This window comes from Pangasianodon hypophthalmus, chromosome 23, assembly GCF_027358585.1.
Source record: "Pangasianodon hypophthalmus isolate fPanHyp1 chromosome 23, fPanHyp1.pri, whole genome shotgun sequence".
Classification (NCBI taxonomy): Eukaryota; Metazoa; Chordata; class Actinopteri; order Siluriformes; family Pangasiidae; genus Pangasianodon; species Pangasianodon hypophthalmus.
Genome location: NC_069732.1, coordinates 2,168,493 through 2,187,791, shown reverse-complemented (window position 1 = coordinate 2,187,791; position 19,299 = coordinate 2,168,493). Strand labels below are relative to the sequence as shown.

The 19,299-nt window shown below is 38.1% G+C and overlaps 1 protein-coding gene across 1 annotated transcript in view; it reads right to left on the bottom strand.

The window, feature by feature from the left end:
- Positions 1 to 5,049: 5,049 nt before the first annotated feature.
- Positions 5,050 to 19,299, bottom strand: part of rims2b (regulating synaptic membrane exocytosis 2b) — a 73,223-nt gene continuing 58,973 nt past the window's right edge. Inside the window, exons 22-28 of the mRNA XM_053228288.1 lie at positions 17,681 to 17,755; positions 16,146 to 16,190; positions 15,929 to 15,985; positions 15,403 to 15,582; positions 13,784 to 13,893; positions 13,464 to 13,496; positions 5,050 to 12,763 (exon numbers count right to left, since the gene is read on the bottom strand). Of these exons, the coding sequence (XP_053084263.1) occupies positions 12,648 to 12,763; positions 13,464 to 13,496; positions 13,784 to 13,893; positions 15,403 to 15,582; positions 15,929 to 15,985; positions 16,146 to 16,190; positions 17,681 to 17,755 (616 nt within the window). The 3' untranslated portion in view covers positions 5,050 to 12,647. The remainder of the gene's footprint in view (positions 12,764 to 13,463; positions 13,497 to 13,783; positions 13,894 to 15,402; positions 15,583 to 15,928; positions 15,986 to 16,145; positions 16,191 to 17,680; positions 17,756 to 19,299) is intronic.

Genomic DNA, 19,299 nt, shown 5'->3' with positions numbered 1-19,299 from the left:
GTCTCAATTCACCTACTATACGTCCTAAATAGTATGTGAGATTAGAATTAGTGTCCCAAATCATAGCATGTTGAAAGGAGGATCCCAGAGGTACCCGGATGGTCTAATATTTCTGGTAGATTTTCGAAGTGTGGATCCGTGGACACTTTTTCAGCTAATATTACCCACAACTCCTTGTGCGAGGGAGGAGGAGTTTTGTGGCGGTTTGCTTCACTGAATTCAAGCATGCATTTTAGAGAAGTGTAAATGAAGTGTGGAAAAATAAATCAAGGGAATGGTAAATTAAATGATATAAATTATATCAGGAATAATGAATGAAGAAGAGCTGAAATGCAGCGAGGAGGTTGTTTACGGTGACGGTGTGCGTAACTAGACAACAACGTTCTCTTCCGTTACATGACGTGTTAGTGTTAATGTCCCAGTACTTGCATATTCTTTTGCTACACACTCAAAAGTATGAACTTTTTCTTCACATACTTTTAGTGCGTAGTATAAGTAGGTGAATTGGGAGGCAGCATTCGAGTCCAGCGTTTGCTTCCTGCAATCAGCATACATTACCACGCATTAACAGTTAACAGTTTATTCTTGGGAGTTCTTTATCATCCTTTAATCCCTAACAGGTAGAGTTACAGTATTTCATTTTAACATCTGAACGAACAACATTTTCAGGTTTGGGGTCTAAAGCTTCCTTGTAGTTTGCTCATTGTGCTGATAGCAGTATCATTTCAACAGCAGCTCCTGAATGAACCAGCGGAATTCATCACACTTTTCTCTGTGCTCAGAAAATAAATCCGAGTTCATTTAATGATTAACAACTGAATATTTAAACAACTCAAGCAGCACTGCCTCTAATTTGTCTTCAGAACTACTAAATACAGCTCAGAACTTCAGCACAACAACTCAGAACTTCTTGGAACTTCTTCACTACTGGAACTTCTTGGAAAACTGCTTGGAACCTCTGAACTCCTGCTAGGAAGTGCAGAATTACAACTAAGAACTTCTAAACAACCATTCAGAACATCATAACTTCCCAGAGATGGATGTTTGGAGCTGCGTAACTACTGCTTAGAACTTCAGAACAACCATTCAGGAACTTCAGGAACGTCTACTAGGATTTTTGGAACAATTCCTTCAGAACTTCCTTGCATTATCTAATGCTTTTTCCAGGAATTGTAATATAAAAAGTCATTATTCTTTTTAACGATAATGATGGGTTCCTCTGTGCACACATCTCTTTTTAACCATAGGCTAAATGAATAAAACACATTGTTTTTGTTTTTTTGTTTTTTTGCAAAGATATTCTACAGCAAGCACACACCGATCTAAAGTCCACGAGTGCGCTGGGTTTACAGGGATTTGGGCTGAAACACACAGAAGGCAACAAAAATCAAACAGAAAATTACACCCACTATATTTGCTTTCGGTAATAGAAGAACTTTTTACTTCACGGTAAATTTTTTTTAGTAAAATCCATAGTATTAGCAATATCAGTTGTAAGGATTCGTTGTAAGTACTAGTTTTAGTAACAGTATTAGTCATATTAGTAGCGTCAGTTTTACGGTACAGCTTTATTAATGGTGGTAGTGGTGTTTGTTTGCATGTAATAACGGGAGTCACAGTTTAACAGCAGGAATAGTAATAGAAGTAGTGAAAGTTCTAGTAGTAACACTGTTAGCAGCAGTTTTAATAGCACTAGTAGTAGTAATGTAGTAGTTTAACTTGTAGCAGAAGAAGGTTTATTAATAACTGTGTAGTTTTATTATTAAAATTAGTTGATAACAGTATAATTAGTAACAGTAGTTTGGTAGTCATGAGAGTAGTTGAAAACCTTTTGGCAGAAATAATGGTAGTAGTAGTTGTAATAGTTTTATATTAGTAGTAATGATGATAATGGTATTATTATTATTAGTTTTAATATTAATAAATAACATTAAACTAAAAATAAAATTAATGTAAAAAATAAAACAGTACTAGAACTACTACTGTTTATGATAATAATAATAAGAAAAAGATTCCTTACCCTCTGGATCCAGCTGCGATGTGCTCTGGCTCTTCTTCCCCAGACCCACCATAGCGGCCATCTTGGCTCCGAAGCTAGAGCGCCTCTTCTTGTCATCCTCATCATCATCGTTCCTGCCGAGCGAGCACATTTCTCCTCCGACGCTGGAGCTCTTGGTGATGTTGGAGCCAGGAGTTGCTGTCTGAGCCCTGTGTTTCATTTTGGACGTAAACCCACTGTCAGCAATGCAGGAGTACGAATGATGGAGGAAGAATAAAAGGATGAAGAACAGAGGGAGGACAGGACAGAGAGAGAGAGAGAGAGTGGAAAGGACAGGGTTCAGCTATAGGATCAGGACAGGGCCAGAGACGAAGGTCAGTACTAAACAGGAAAATCTAAAGAGAAAAAAGTGCTCAGAATGGTATTTATTTCATCACTTACCAAACAATGTAGCATTTAGCTCAGCTAATGCTTGTTTCTGAGCTTTAATAAAAGTGTGACAAAATAATAGATTGAAATGATGAAATAAAAATCATCGTTAGCAGCAGACTCAAGCCAAGCTACAAAAATGAATCAATCTTCTATAAAAATAACTACATTTCCTAAACCATGTAGAAAGAACACTGATGGGTATTATACAATACAAACAGGTAAATGTGTGGCCAATTTAAAGTAAATATTATAGGTGTATGGCTATTAAATCTAAAAAAACAACAACCTGAGGCTATTGGACAGACCATGAGGGATGAGAAGAAGCAATTTAGCTAACTGTTCCTAGGAAAAGTTACCTTTACTCAATAATTCTATGGCAGTAAAACAACAACAAAAAGGGCAGAGATGTATTTATGTAGAGGCGAAGGAGATGAGGAAGAGGAGGAGAGCTAATCGAACGCTAAATACAGGCTTCATCTTGAGAGAACTAGCACAAGAAAAGTCAGAAAATATGAAATTGTAACTAGAGGATATATAATCAGAGACATTACAGTGTACTTTCCAGCCTGATTACACTGACTGCACTACTGCATTATAGTACAGTGCAATTCGTTTCTAATTATTTGTTGCATGCTCCCTTGCAGCATTGCATTCAAGTGGTTCTGTCTCTTTCCTCTAGTGAGGGACGTGGTAGTTATGAGTGGGTAAGGAAGTACAGGTCACAGGGTGTTAACAGTTTAAAACAAAAATGTATTATATTAATACAAATCAGATGTTTCCCAAGAAAAAAACCAACTATACTTCATTCTTTGCTGCATCTTAAAGAGCTTTAAAAAACAAAGAAACTCAAAGTGAGTATATGGGGAGCACTTACTTTTGAAAGTATACACTCTCTGCCTGTTTGTGGTCTAATATCTATGGGCCGTATTCATTAAGCACAGGTAGAGAGGATTTAAATCCTGAAATTGCACATGCTGATATTCAGTCTTTACTCATCCCAACGTGGTGCTCAATAATTCCACTTCAGTGGCTGCGTAACCCGACTCTGAATACCAGGAACTTTCCTCACATAAATACTGACGTCATTTCTGAAAGTTTGACGCTGACTCTGAATATAAAATTTACTCCAAGACTGTGCAAGTCCCTTAAAAGTTTAGCAACTCAGCTGTATTTTGGGATGAATGACTACATTCACATGATTCTGACCTGTCAGGATCCTCCTCCTCCTCCTCTACTCCATTTTCCTGCTCTCCTTCTCCCTCCTTCTCTCCTCTGTCTACACTCCCCTCTCCCTCCATCACACACTCCTCCCCCTGAGACTGACTCTGCTGGACAGCCTCGCCACGGCTACACACACACACACACACACACACACACACACAAGCAGACAGGCACAATGATGCGGAGATGCACACAAATACACACACAGAAAGATAGATACACAAAGAAAAAACAAAGATACACATACATAAAAAGACAGATGGAGAACAGGTACATACACATAAATACAAAATCACAATACAAATACATACAAACACATATATATAATATATACGTTGAAACACACAAACACGCATACACACACACACACACACACACACAATCACACGCCGAAAGGAAGCATGCAAGACAGAAGACAGGAGAGAAAACTGTGAGCATGCAGAATAAACTGTAATAAGAAAATAAATAAATAAATAGATAAAGATGAAAGGTTGGAGGTCAAAGGTCAAATTTCACACCCCACCTAATTTTGCGAGCGGCCCGCGCTCTCTCAGACTGGACAGACATGTAGCTTGCGCTGCTAAGCCGAGATGCGCTGGACATGGCGGATACGTCACTAACATCGCTGTCCGAGGACTTCATAGACAGGCTGTCCATTCCACGCTGTACAGGACACGAGGACATCATAAATCAAATACTAAAATATGTAAGGAATAAAACACCGTGTGGCATGCTGTTAGAGGAAAATAATCAACTGCAAGCTGGTAACAGCAACTCCATTTCATCACAACACCACACTGTTGATTACTTTCCCATAACTGCATGTCCCCAAGAGCTGTATTTCTCTTAAAACCAGAATTTTTTTATTTATGAAAAAATTTACTTTTTATTTTATTTACTTTTTATCCAGTTATAGTTACATTTACTGTTGCGGAACGTCAGCAAAGCAAATCAGCACCTGTTCTGTCTTACTCTCCTTTTCTCTCACGTGAATTTCATTTAAACCTCCTCTGTCCTGAAGATGTCAGTAAACTTAAAGTTACAGCTTTACACCTGACTGTTACAAAGCGCTCACACTGGAGACTCCTTCCTTAAATATTAAATAAACACATTTTTCCTTACAGAAAACTCCATCATATCAACAATTACATGTTTTTAATCTGTGTATGTGGTGCATCCGCTGTTACTATAGAAACCATACCATCATACGTCATCACAATGTCATCACAATGTCATCATACATACTGTATACTTTTAATCACTGTTGAAAGTACTTCCTGTTTGGAAACATTGTTCGAAGACACAGTTACTTTCCTTTTTTTTGCACACAGCATATGAAATAAGAAAGAAATGAGAAATATACATACCCTGGATGGATCCTTTAGAGAACCTGGGGGGAAAAACATTAAAAATGCTGAATATCATGGAAAAAAATAAACATTTTGGAATTTTTCCATTATAAATACAGTTAGCTGGTTGGATAGAGACTAGAACCATGTTCTCTGTGAGGACGTTCTCTAATATTAAAGGTTAAAACTCCATGGAAACACAGGGATAGACTGCAGCTGAGCAGCACCGGCTCTGCCAGAGGTGCACCAAAAGCACTAAGGTCTGAGGTTTCACCTCCTGCTCTGCAGCAAACTTATTACTAATAATGAGAATAAAATTAGCACAGCTGAACTTGTGAAATCCCCTCACACTTTGTGCAGGTTCTGTATCAACAACACTGTTAGAAAAGCACACTGTCAGATTTCTCATGTTTGTTACACTACAGTCTCAAAATGGTGATTTGAGGTGCATATCAACGTAACTCGAGATCTTATTTCTCCAACTATCCTCCACTCTCTGAATACCACCAAAAACAGCTCTCTAATTCTCTCTGACCTGAAAACCTACCGATGTGGAACACTTTTACTCGATTTGATAGTAAATGTTCCCGGAAAAGCACTTCAGGTGATCTGTAGAAATCCGCAGAAGTCACACAATTCCAGTGAAATGAAGGTTCATTACATTATCCTGTTTCTTTACTGACAATATTTACAAAAGATAAATAATAAATTATAAGTCTGACACCAGAGTGAATGTGTGTCCGATGCACTGCAAGCTACTGATCTCATCTCAGTTCTAATACACAGACTGATTTATAAGTTTTGATCCCGATTTCCAGGACTTCTGCAGATTTACTATCGAACATTTACTATAAAGTCGAGTAGGAGATGTTTGCACTTTGGGAGGTTTGCAGGTTGGACAGAGTCATTTTTGGTGATAATGAGAGCGCTCTGGACGATCGGAGAAATAGAAGTTGCGAAAACATCCTATAAGGTCTACTGTGTTGAGTATTTTTACTCAGTAGGACATTAACACAGACAATAGTATTAGTCAAGCTTTAAGGTTTAAGGTTTAGACCTTTAATACTCATACTCATTATTTTCTTTAATAAATATTTCTAATAACACTTCCTCCCTGACCAAGCCCCAGTTACACGAGCCACTTCATACAAAACTTCCATAGCCAACTTTTACACAAATTTGTTTTATACAGAACATAACTATAGTATATAAGTACTCTATATAACTCTAACACACAGGAGGGCTGAGAGAGAGAGAGAGAGAGAGAGATAAGAGGGCTGAGAAAAAGAGAGAGACAGCCAGGAGGGCTGCAAGAGAGAGACAAAGACAGCAAGGAGGGCTGAGAAAAAGAAACAGAGAGAGAGAGAGAGAGAGAGAGAGAGAGAGAGAGAGAGAGAGAGAAGGACAGCAAGGAGGGCTGAGAAAAAGAAACAGAGAGAGAGACAGAGAGAGAGAGAGAGAGAAGGACAGCAAGGAGGGCTGAGAAAAAGAAGAAACAGAGAGAGAGAGGGAGAGAGAGGAGGGCTGAGAAAGAGAGAGAGACAGCCAGGAGGGCTGAGAAAGAGAAAGAGAGAGAGAGAGATGGGAAAGCTGAGAAAGAGACAGAGAAAGAGAGAGAGAGAGAGAGAGAGAGGAGTGGACATTTGGAGACCAAACACAGAGAGTCACCAGACACACCACACTAGTCTACATCATTATCCAAATCTGTAGTAAATTAAGTAAATGTTGGGGAGGAAAAAAGAAAATGCAGGAGAACACACTCCTACACACTCCTACACACTCCTACAAGTCCCGTTTTCATCCAGATGCTTTGCGACACCAATGTGAAAGCGTTTCTATCAGCCGCTGTTGTGTTAAACACTCTGAAGTGAGTGACGTGTAGTGACACGTCATTAAAAGAGCATCAGAGTCATGGAAAGACTGGAGCTCGCGTTCGTTTACCTGCATCTCCGTTCTCTGTGACTGTCTCGACTGAGCCGGAGCGAGGATGAGGGTGTGGATGAAATGCAAAATGGAGGCAAAATGATCACATGTTTAAAAAAATAATAAATCACACACACTCCACCACAAACAAGTCATGCGTGCGTGTTCAGTGCACTTAGGCATGTGCCGATATTCCATCATGCTAATAATCAGCTAATCATTTATCAGGATTTATCTCACTCAGTAGCTTTGTGTAGCTCCGGTGGCGTCTAATTTAAAATTAAAGTACATCGTATATCCTCACTTCTAACACACCCTGGATGCACCATGTGTTAGCTTGCAGTTTCTCGCTAGCTTCAGATTTAGAAAAGTGCCACTTGGTAATTAGCACAAATTCCACTCTTTTGTCAGAAAGAAGAAATCACAGTAATGAAATTTTCTTTTTATATTGGATTACACTGCTAGGATTCGCCACTTCGCAGGGTTAAAAGAAACCTAAAGAAACTAAATGACACGCTGTATGTGTGTGTGTGTGTGTGTGTGTGTTGCTACATCCTTTCAGAGAAAATATTGCTTGTGTTTGCTGACTAACGCTAGTCTAATGCAAACACGCTACATGAATATGTAGCTAATGAGAGCGAACACACACTGAGTCCTGATATCTGACATTATAGAACACTTCCTACAGCATGATGCACTTTATAAACAACTACTGGCACATGTCTAACTGTGTCAGGAAGTATCAGAGACTCAAAAGAAAAGCATCTCACACACACACACACACTCACACACACTCACATTACCTAAGCACACTTCCACTACACACTAATAAATCTAATAACTAATAAGCACACTGTCAGTGTTCACTAATGCAGTTCTCTACAGCAGAAGATTGTGTTTCTGCATCATCTACTACAGTGTGTGTGTGTTGGTGTGTGTGTGTCCTATCTTTCTCTCTCAGTAACATTATGAACCGTCTTATGTACAGTGTAATGATCAATTATTAAAGATGCTAAAATGCTAACCTTGCTAACAGCGAGTAATAGTGAACAGTTTCAAATGAGCATGTTGCCACTTGTGTAACGCTAATTAGTGGCTATTGAATTCCAGTTTTTCGATGGAATCATTGCTTTATAAATAAATAATCCTGTCATCTCTCTACATCAGTCTTAGCTGGAGAGAGAGAGAGACAGAGAGAAAAAGAGAAAGTGAAAGAATAAAAGAAAAAAACAGATGGAGAGAAAAAGTGCACAGACAGAACGAATGGAAAAGAAAGTGGGTGAGAGGAAGGACAGTGAGTGAGAGCGAGACAGAAAAAAGACAGAAAAAAGACAGAAAAATAAATAAATAAGGCAGACAGAGTGAGAAAGTGGAAGAGTAGGGAGAGACAGAGACAGAAAATAGAGACTAACAGAGGGAAAGAGGGAAAGAGAGTTACAGAGAATAAAAAACAGACAGAAAAGGACAGAGAAAGAGAATAAAATGGGAGAAAAAGAAAAAAGACAAAGACTGTGATGAGAAAAAGAGACAGTGTAAATAACAGAAACATGAGAAATGGAATAACAGGGAAGAGTGAAAGAGAGCAAGAAAGTGAGGGACTGAAAGACAGACAAAAAACAAAGAAAGAAAGAAAAAGAGAGGATCAGAGAAAAATAAAGATGAATGGAAGGAGACAGGGGGAGAGGAAAAAAGATAACGAGGGTCAGAAAGAAAGAAAGCTAAAAGAAGACACTGGAAAAGAAAGATTTAGAGATAGAGAAAAGGAGAAAGAAAGAGTCAGAGAGAAACTGAAAGAAATGTAAAACGGGAGTGAAAAAGAGTGAAAAAAAGCTGGAAAGACAGAAAGAGAGTGAGAGAGAAAGACAGATATAAAAATATGTAAATCAATCACAGTCATTTCTTTTTTTGGTGATAAATATGTAAATCAGATATGCGCATATGGAAATGAGACTGAACCCTGACACTTTCTGATGTCATCATGTCCCGATAGAGCCTCTGTACCGTGTGTGTGTGTGTGTGTGTGTGTGTGTGTGTGAGCATCACTGCAGGAGGAAGAGCAAAAACACAGCACTACACACACTAAAGCTAACTAATAATGACCCTTCTGGGTCAAAGGTCACGCTACAGGGCCCATAATGCACTCCATACCAGTGACTTTCTTCTGCAGGTCCTCCCACGTCACCTCTGATGTCACGCCACAGAAATATGAAAGACAAAGAAAGACTTTAGTGCTAATGCTATATTCTACGGGTTGCATAGACTAGTGAGCCAACACCGTGGACTAATCACCGCTGCAGGATGTCGACTAGACGGAGTGGAGGAAAAAAACATCGAGACAGACGATAAAGAGACTTCTACCCTCAAATGCACAAGACTACACTGGGAGAAGTCTTTTTTTATTATTGTTATTTTTTATTTATTGGACTGTTAACCCTTTAATATCACTCTGTATGAAGTAGAGACTGATTTTAATCCCACTCCTGCATGTTGTACTTTAAAGCTAAATAAAATTTTAATAAAATCTGTCATGACCAGCTCATTCGAATCGCACACTCTGAGCCGCGGGTTGCACATCGCTATCCAATCTCACTCAGTCAGGTTTTTAAAAGGGGCTGTTATGACTAGTTTCAAGTTTTCGTTTTCGGATGCTACTGAAGCCACAGGTGAACATGGCGGTGATTATCTGCTAGAGAAAAACCTCCCAGAAAAACCTCTCAAGCCGAGCAAGGCGGCTGAGTGAGCAGTAACGAAGGCTCTGCTGACGGACACGAGCTTCCATGCTGCGCACTCTCAGCTCCAGAATCAGTGATTTCAGCCGCAACGTAGTCCACACAAGCGCATTTTAAGAACTGCTATGTCCTTATATAGTGTAAGATGATATGCAGATTTATTATTTTGCACATTTATTGCACTGATTTATTTACTTTCATCATTAATGGTGCAGTTTAAAAAGCACTGAAGCCGGAAATGTGTATCCTGTGCGTGGCTGTGAACTGAAGTACGCTAGGAAGTGTTCTTCACTGCACAGATGAGAGAGAGACATCGCGAAAGAGTTTTTGTTGTAACTATGGAAAAGATGAGTAGTCGACTACGTTTTGGAATTACTGGGTGAATAGTAAAAACGAATATCCGTGCAACCGTTAGCGTGTACGTCAGCTGGGACAGCGAGAGAGACAGAGCAGTGACATGCAGAGACAGAGCATTACCTCATGTGTGCTCCCTAATGAAGCTCTTATTACATCATTTACAGTTCTGTACACGGATATGAGGCTCATGCTAGTCTATAACACACACACACACACACACACAGCGTGCACTTGCCTTTCCGACCGTTGACAGGTGGGGGAGCCACAGACTTTTCCTCAATTTCTTAACATGATGAGAACATACACACACACACACACGTGTCAGTGGTAAAGGAAGAAATGAGGCATCACAATGGCACACCACAGCAACCACACACACACACACACACACACACTTCTTATATTCTCACTCTGACATACATAAAAGCGTCAAAGACAGTGTGTATTTTGCTTGATTACAATGATTAACTTGTGTGGTTCACACACACACACACACACACACAAAACCACAGACATTCACATGCCACCAGGTCTGCTTAAGTGTGTTTCCATCCAAACGTTTTCTGGAATGTTGCGGAAATTATCAAAAAAGTGGTGAAGACAACATCTTTTAGATGATCAGCTAATCTAAAGAGGAGACGACATCATCAAAAGAGTAACTGCCAAACACACACACACACACACACTTGTGTGGGCTACTTCGGTACCAAACAGTCAGATAAACATCAGTGTACGCCTCCATGAGCTCCAAACTGTTTATGCATCTGTTTCCATCACCCTTTATCTCATTTCCTGTTTAAAGGTTCCATTTTCAGCCGTCTTCAAAAAACTGCTGGAAATAAGCGAGTGGATGGAAATCACACACTACTGACACACCTGGCACTGGGGGAGGCGGAGGTGGAGGCGGAGCTGATCCAAATGAATGTGAAATGACAGGTTCAAGAGGCAATGAAGGGGCGGGGTCTGGTTCGGAGACGGGGTCTGGTGCAGGGGGAGGCGCTGGGGCTGGAGGCTCCGCCCCCAATGGAGCCAGAGGCTCCACCCACACTGGAGCTTTGGTGACGAAAATGACGGAGGCATATTGAAAAAAAAACAGAATAAAAACCACAATAAAGCAAAAATGACAGTGGGATGGATGATAATGGAATTTTCTCATCATAACATGAAGATTTTATAAAAAAACACTTTTGTTTTTCTAAAATTTACTTGGTACTTTATTTACTTTGTTTGTTTGTTTGTAAAATCTACTTGGTACAGTAACTTTTCTGGTAACTTTTGCAAAATTTTGGGTTAAATCTAGTTGATAGAATAATTCTTTCAGTAACTTTTTTGTAAAATCGTAACTTTTCTGATTACTTTTTTTTATAACATGGTACACCTTTACAGTGAATTTTAAAAAAATGAAAAAAGGTAAAAATGTACTTGGTAAATCTCCACGGTATAATACTTTTCTGTTAACTTTTTATTTCATGGCAAAAATGATACACGATAAATTTACTTGGTACAGTAAGGTTTCTGGTGAAGTTTTATTACTTGGTAAAATCTATTTGGTGAATCAATTTGATTTGGTACAGTAATTATTTCATTTAGTTTGGTTTTGTAAAATTTATTTGTTCTACTTGGAACCAAACATTTCTGCCTGCTTTTGGATTTTTGTTTTGTAAAATCTACATGATCAATCTACTTGCCACAACTTATTGTATGTAGTAATATCATGTAGTAATATTTCTAAAAAATATATATTTTTGCTCAAATCTAATTGGTCCAGTCGCCTTTCTGCTAACTTTTTCATTTCTTGGTAATTTCTTGTAAAAAGCAGACCATGCTGACCGTCTCTATGATACACACAATGTATAAAATATTAATAAATGTAATATAATGTACTATATAGCACTAAATACATTACTCTGAGTTACACCAGGTTTATTAGTCGCTAGCTGAGTGTGTATGAACTCACGTGTAATATTTACTGATTCACTCAATGAAGATTACAGTAAGCTTTTTCTGGCTCAATAACATCATAAAAATGTTAAAAATCTTTATTTTTTTCTGGTAAAAATCTATCTAGTAAAAAGTTCTACTGATTTGCCAGTTTATAAGGAATATCAATTTCTGACCCAATATCAGAAATCTATAACTCTAAAATGTCATATCTCACGACACACACTAACATGGAGTGTTTCCAGCGCACTAACTGGGGACTGAGGGAACACTACAGGACTGTTATTTTGTAAAATCATGGAAACATGTCTAACTGCTGCTAATCATCATTACCAGCTGCGGTGTGTGTGAAGGACGAAGGCACTTCACACATTAACGAGAACACAGGATGCAGATAAAGGATGAAAAAGCAGAAAGGAAAGAGATTGTGCAGTTAGATGTGTGAAAGTGACAGGACTGAGAGACAATGAGAGAGAAATAACAAAATGAAACTCTATAGACTAATATCATTTAGTCACTATGTAATGGTCTAATGTGTGCTCTAGGGGGCGCTTTCTATTAGTCTATAAAACAAAAGCTCAACACACTAACCCATGCTAAGCATTAGCGATTAGCATGACCTATGACCCTAAACTGTACTAGTGTGCTGTGGATCAAATGTTCAAAACATAACAACAAACACATTCAACAGATCATCTACTCTGAGATTTTCTGTAAAGTTTTACCAGGTGTTGTTTGTGTTATTGGGGGCGGGGCAGGGGACTGCTCAAGGGGCGGAGTCACAGATACCGCTACAACTTCATTAACAGAGGCTTTGCACCAATCACAAAGAGAGATCAGAAAAGAAGAATGTCAAAATCTGTGGTTTAATCGACTAACAAGCACCAAGTTCTGGGCAAAAAAAAACAAAACACAAAAGTGCACACACACACTCACACACACACACACACACACACACACACACACACATGATTATTGACTAATTATTAAAACAATTCCAACAGCCACTTTGTGACCAATCAGCAGCTTCGTTTAAACTCACACTGCACCTACTATCCTTTCTCCTCTTTCTTTTCCCATTTTCCCTCTATCCCTCTCCTTTTCTATTTTAACTCTGGTACTTTTTCTTCTTCCTTTCTACTGTCTTATATTTTTATTTTCATCCTTTGTTTCTTTCTTTATTTTTCCACCTTTTTCACATTCTCTTTCTCTCTTTCATATCTCATTCTCTTTCTTTTTGAATCATCTGTTTTCTTTCTTTCTTTCTTTCTGTCAACACAAGACAAGATTTATTTCAGGACAAAAACCAACACATAAAAAGCTATCAGCTAATAAGAGAAGGGAGGACGACAGAGTGGAGCAAAGACACATTTACACTAGACTTTAAAGAAGCAGAAAGAAAAGAATCTGCACAGATCCAGAAAACAACGAACACAGCACTGGGACACAGCTCTAGAGGCCTATAAAAGCTGCAGGAGTTGACAGTGACACACAGACGTACACACTACACACCTTCGTAAGGCTCTGCCACGCCCTCTCCACCATCTGGGGAAAGATGGGGTGAAGAACAAAACACTCACTACAGTAACACATCGCTCCAGGTCTACAAACAGTTGTGTAAATTAAAGCGTAACTCTCGTTAAACAAACCATCCATTTAGCGTTTGTGGATTTTTACATGTGACCAATCTCAGCTCACAACCTGATCAGATTGAGTCTGAGTGCGTCAGAGTCAAGGTATTGTGAGAAAATGAGCACTAATGTAAACCAACCGCCAAAAGATGAACAGAAATTCGAACAAATGGGAGGAAGTTTATTAATGAAGCTACTCACTTCTGTCGATGGAGCCCTTCGGAGGGACCTGCGGTAACTGCCGACCTCTTCGAGCCGACGCTGGTGTGCCTGAGGGACTCGTTTGGACCGATCCGGCCCGAGGATTCGCCCTAAAGCACAAACAAGAGTTTAATAACGTTATTGAACCACAACCGAGCGGCTACAGCAGCGACGAGCTCAGATTTCACACAAACCACAGCACAGCAGCTGAGGCAGAGAGACGACGCTCAGAAGAAAATATATAAATAAATCAAATTAAATTTCAGGGTAAAGCAGAGAACATATAAGACATTTTTTACACAATACACAGCAGAACCTTTATTACATTTAACTCACAAAAAAAAAAAAAACATTTAAAGCACAACTGTTTCATGTATAGCAAAATAAATCAATTTTGGCACAAATTTATTCATTATTATTATTTATTGATTAGTGAAGGTTTAGTTAATTTATGAAGGTTAATAAGCACACTGCAAAAAACCTTAGCAAGTGCACACACCTTAATTAAAGGCAAATTTGTCTAATATTTCTTATTATTAGATTAAATGTTCATACAACATCGTTTAACCTATATCTAGACACAATTTACTTATTTTAAGAAAAGCTCATGTAATAAGTTTACTTAAAATTAGCCAAAATGTCTAGATATAGTTTACAGTAATTTTATGGTAATCTCATAAGAAGAAATATCTGAGAGATTTCCCTACATTTAAGATGTTTTACCTGCTAAGAACTCATTTACTGCAGTGCAGATAAAGTTTAATAAGCCAAAGGTTAATTGTGAAAAGTGTTAAAGTCATTTCGCAAAATAAAACCTTTTGATAAACTTAAAAAAAAAAAAACTGAAGTCACATTAAGTAACACAAGTAACACAATCTACCCCACAGTTGTAGACTCCACATATTTTACCATATCAGTGCATGCAGGTTCAGTGGCAAATATGTTGCAGTCGAGTGCATTTTAGCTGAACAACTTAAGTTACGAGCTAAAAAATGCACGTTAAATAAACAATAAATGATCTTCATAGCACCTTCTGAGCATTAGGTTACATCTGATTGTCATCTGATAATCTTCAGCTATCCATTAACACAAGATCATCATTAGGATTTTTCTTTCTAAATAATAAACTATATGAATAAACATCTCACAGAAACATGACTCTAATCAGATGGCTGGGAGTTCATAACCGTCTCAGAAGGAGTTATGAAGTCGGAAACAGGAGCAGTATTCAAAAGAACCACAGCTCGGGAAATGGCTGCAAGGAGGAAAGTAAGAAGCCGTGGACATCCTTTAGCAACGTTAGCGCAGCCGATGGGCCGTAAAACTAAAACGGGATGCTGTTCAACAACAAATGATAATGTTAGTACATTCAAATTAACATCGAAAAAAAAATTTAAAAAAAGCAAAACACAGGATGCCAGGTTCACACCATTATATCCCAAAAGAATATAAGTAGTGTGTCTTTAAAACAAAAGAACAAAACCAGACGTTAGTTTGGAAACAACCACCATCACGTTTCTAGTCTACAGATAAACACAAATCAAAGACAGCACTGTAAACAATTAAAAACGTGGGCGGGGCATGGCTTGGAGTTAGTCGCCGTGATTGGTCAGGATCACCTCGTTAAGGCAGGAGAGGGAGGGGCAGATCTCCTGGAGGGTAAAGACGGCATGGACCTCATGTAGGACGGTTCAGGACGCTCGGACGAGCGCGAGCGAGTGTAGAACTGTCTCTCCATCATGGGGCGCTGGTCAGCTGACCTCGACCTGTAATGTCTGTCCACTGTGGCACGAGCGTACCTGCGGAAACGTTAATCAAACAGCGCTGCTTATGACATGAAAACCCAGGGTCAAATTCTGGAACTTTTACGCAACCCATGCTCCTGTGAAAATAACGTTTAAAGGAAGTACATGCGAAAGCTGCAACGTTGCTTCTCTGTGACGAGAAAAAAAATTACGGGCAAAACAGAAAAATAATACAGAAATGAAGGAAGAGGTGTTAGCAAACAAAACGCAGAGCACCTGTAGAGGGGGGGAAGGTCATTTTAACCATTTTAAAGTGTAGAAGGAAAGCAGTAAGCGTCTTTTAGTGCTACTTTTCGATCTACTGTACTGCAACACTAGTCCTACTTCACTACTGCATTACCTCAAATCCTCCTCAAATGGTTCGTGGCTAACTGGAAACTCTGGTATATGATCCTCTCTGGAGCAAAATATAAAAAACACTCCTGTTAATGTCCTTCAGTTACAGTCCTTACATTACTGCTAATCTTTACTGACTCCGTGAAAGAAATTATGAATGCTATATTCAGCCATTTTTAAGTGGAAACACATTTATTGAAATGCTAGTAGTTAGCTGATACCTTTCTGCATCTGTGGAAGGCTCGATTTCTATCTTGGGGCAGTTCCTAATGCAGAGACCAAGCTTGGTGTTAACATCTCACAAAATGGTGGAAAGATGGATTAAAAGTGTGTGAGTGTAACAGAAAGATGAGCTGATGTAAAGCAGAGGTGTCAAACATACGGCCCTGATCCGGTCCTAATCCGGCACACCGAATGAATTTAGAATCCATGTGCTAAATTATAATCATGTGGAGCACAGGGAAATTGAAAATTCTGAATAGAAAGAGCTCTGTTAATCCACTAGGGGGCAAAATAGAGCACTATAATGCAGACACTGACAAAATGAACTAATTTCACACTGAAGAAAAAACCCTGATATCAAGTGAAAATGGGCAATTTTATCTAATATTCCTTATTATGAGATTATGATAAATCATACAATATTACTCAGCATGTTTTATAGACACTTGTTACACATTTCAGGCTTTACAGATGATTTTGCTATTTTCTACAAATAAATGCTAAAAATTAAAAAAATTATTTGACAATAGAATAAGACTATTTCAAGCTCCAAGTTGGTATAAATAAATAAATAAATAAATAAAAATCTTTAAATATGTTTAATAATCTTATTTATTGTAATCTTATAATAGGAAATACAAGATAAATTTGACTGTATTCAAATATATTTTCATTTAATAAGATGTCATTTTTTGCAGTAATTATTATTTATTATTCATAATGTAAAATCCACGTGAAGATTATTTCAGTTCCAGATTGTAATACTAAAAAAATGTGGTTTTTATATGTACAGTATACAGTGGGGTCCAAACATCTGCGATTACAATGGACATTTTAGAATTTTGAAATATTTAAAACAAAGAATGTAAATGTTCAGTATGTTGAATATTTAATATTTAATACTCTGCACTATTTCTAGGTCCCTATTTAAATGTAAGCAAATGTCTGATAGTGACCATGTTAATTGCTTTGTACTAAAAGTATGGTTTTCCTCATGTCTAATGTCTTCTACTGAAGCGTGTGATCAGACGACAAGGTTTTGCACAAACGTGTGGAGTCCATGCCAGCTCGAGTGCAAGCTGTCATTAAAGTAAAAAAACTGACGAACCAAATACTAAGAAACTCTGACATTCATGTAAATATTTCTACATTTCACTCAGGTTATTGTCTGTAATATAATTTGTAATTTAAAATGATTGTATTAAATTAGTAAAGAATGCAGAATAGATGTATTTTCACTCATGCTCAGACTTTTGGACCCCGCTGTGTGTGTATAAAACCCAGATGCAGTGTGTTGATGTGTCTTGTAGGTGATATACATATTTGTGTCTTCAGAATATATCTTTCAGATAAATGAACAAGAAGAAATGTTGACGTGTTTTTGGTCATTAAACTGATTTTTTGAAGTGTAATGTGACCCGTAACCTAAAGTGAGTTTGACACCCCTGATGTAAAGAGACAGAACTGCTGGTTTAGGAGCAGGGAAAAGAAGGCGGGATTATGTAGTCTATGTAGAGTTTCTGTGCACTCTTACCTGTAATCATCAGAGGATCCGTTCGGGACGTGATTAGGCCACGGTGAGGGAACATGATTGGGACCATTGTAATGTCTTTATGAGGAGGAGGAAAAGAGGAGAATGAAATGAAGGTGGGAAATGAAGACGCAGATGGCTAAACTGCAGCTTCTTGCTTTTTTTCCCCTCTGTAGAATTTATTCCATTAAAAATTTACACATGAGATGATCTCATGAAGGAACTTTCTCTCTCCAACATGTGCTAATAATTAAATATATAATAATATAATATATCTTATTGCGGACACGGTGCAGAGAAGCAGGCTCTCTATTTTATTTCATTTTAAGGCAACGTGTTTCCTAAAGTTCTGATCACCAGACACAAGATCCATGAACTTTCAACAATATGACAGACGGAACTGTGGTTTTTATTTTAGCAGTATATATTTATATTCTAATTTTATCTTCCGGTCTTGTAGATAACGCGATTTACAGTCAGTCTGGTGTGTAAACTGTTTTCTGGAAGTCTTTCCCATAGTAAAGATTTAGGTAGCTAACATAACACCTGACAGACTTGCTAGCTAGCATTAGTTAGTTAACTAGCATGATTTTTGACACTAGGGCTAACTTCTAGAAAGAATCTGGCACATTATGCTGATAGTAGTGATGCTAAAAGGAGGTTTGTTTTTGGTTAATATGTCACCCAGTGATGAGAGATTTAGATAAACATGGACTTTAAAAAAAAAAAAAAAACACAAGAAGATTAAGTGATTATTATGATATATTAGAAAAATACCATTATATTGAATGTCACTCGTAGTCTATTGGGACCAAAACTGACTTTACAGCCTCATTAAAGCAAGCTGAGCAGAGTGAATAGAAGCAACACTTTACATTTTTCGCTAAATTCTACTTCTTTTTTTACCTCTCAGGTGATTCATACGAGTCACTGTAGACTGACATTCGCCTATCCCGCCTCATCCTCCTGACCATAAAACAACACACAGTGAGACAAATCTACACACACCACTACTACTACTACTACTACTACAACTACTACTACAACTACTACTACTACTACTACTACTACTCTTGACCAGAGCGATATTGTGTTATATTACTGCACACCAACGAGCTTAAACATGTCTAAGGCAAACTTTAAAAGGCATATCAGTACATGACACGAACACTGGGACACACGTTAGCAGCTTGGAGATTTAGATCAGTAAATCTCAGCGAACAAGGTTTTATTTTCTGAAGTGAAAGCAACACAAGACCTCTGTGATCTAGACGGAGATGCTGAAGACACGCAGCACTGAGGGTGGAGATAAGGAGATCATCTAATCTAACCGACTGGTGCTGAACTCAGAAGTCAGGATTATGTCCATGTTTGAGACAGGGAGAACAACTCCACACAACAACAATTACTTCTGGAAGAGTGTTATTGAGTGAGAGAATAAAGCCATGGTTAAATGTATATGTTTAAAAGTCCAGGAAGTAAGACCCAAGGATCAACCACAGAGTATTGGTTATCTCTGAAAGCTCACTGTGGGTAATTTATTACAAATTTATTACAAATTTATTACAAATTTATTACAAATATATTCATTACAAGAGATTGTTTTGCTTGTTGCCATGACT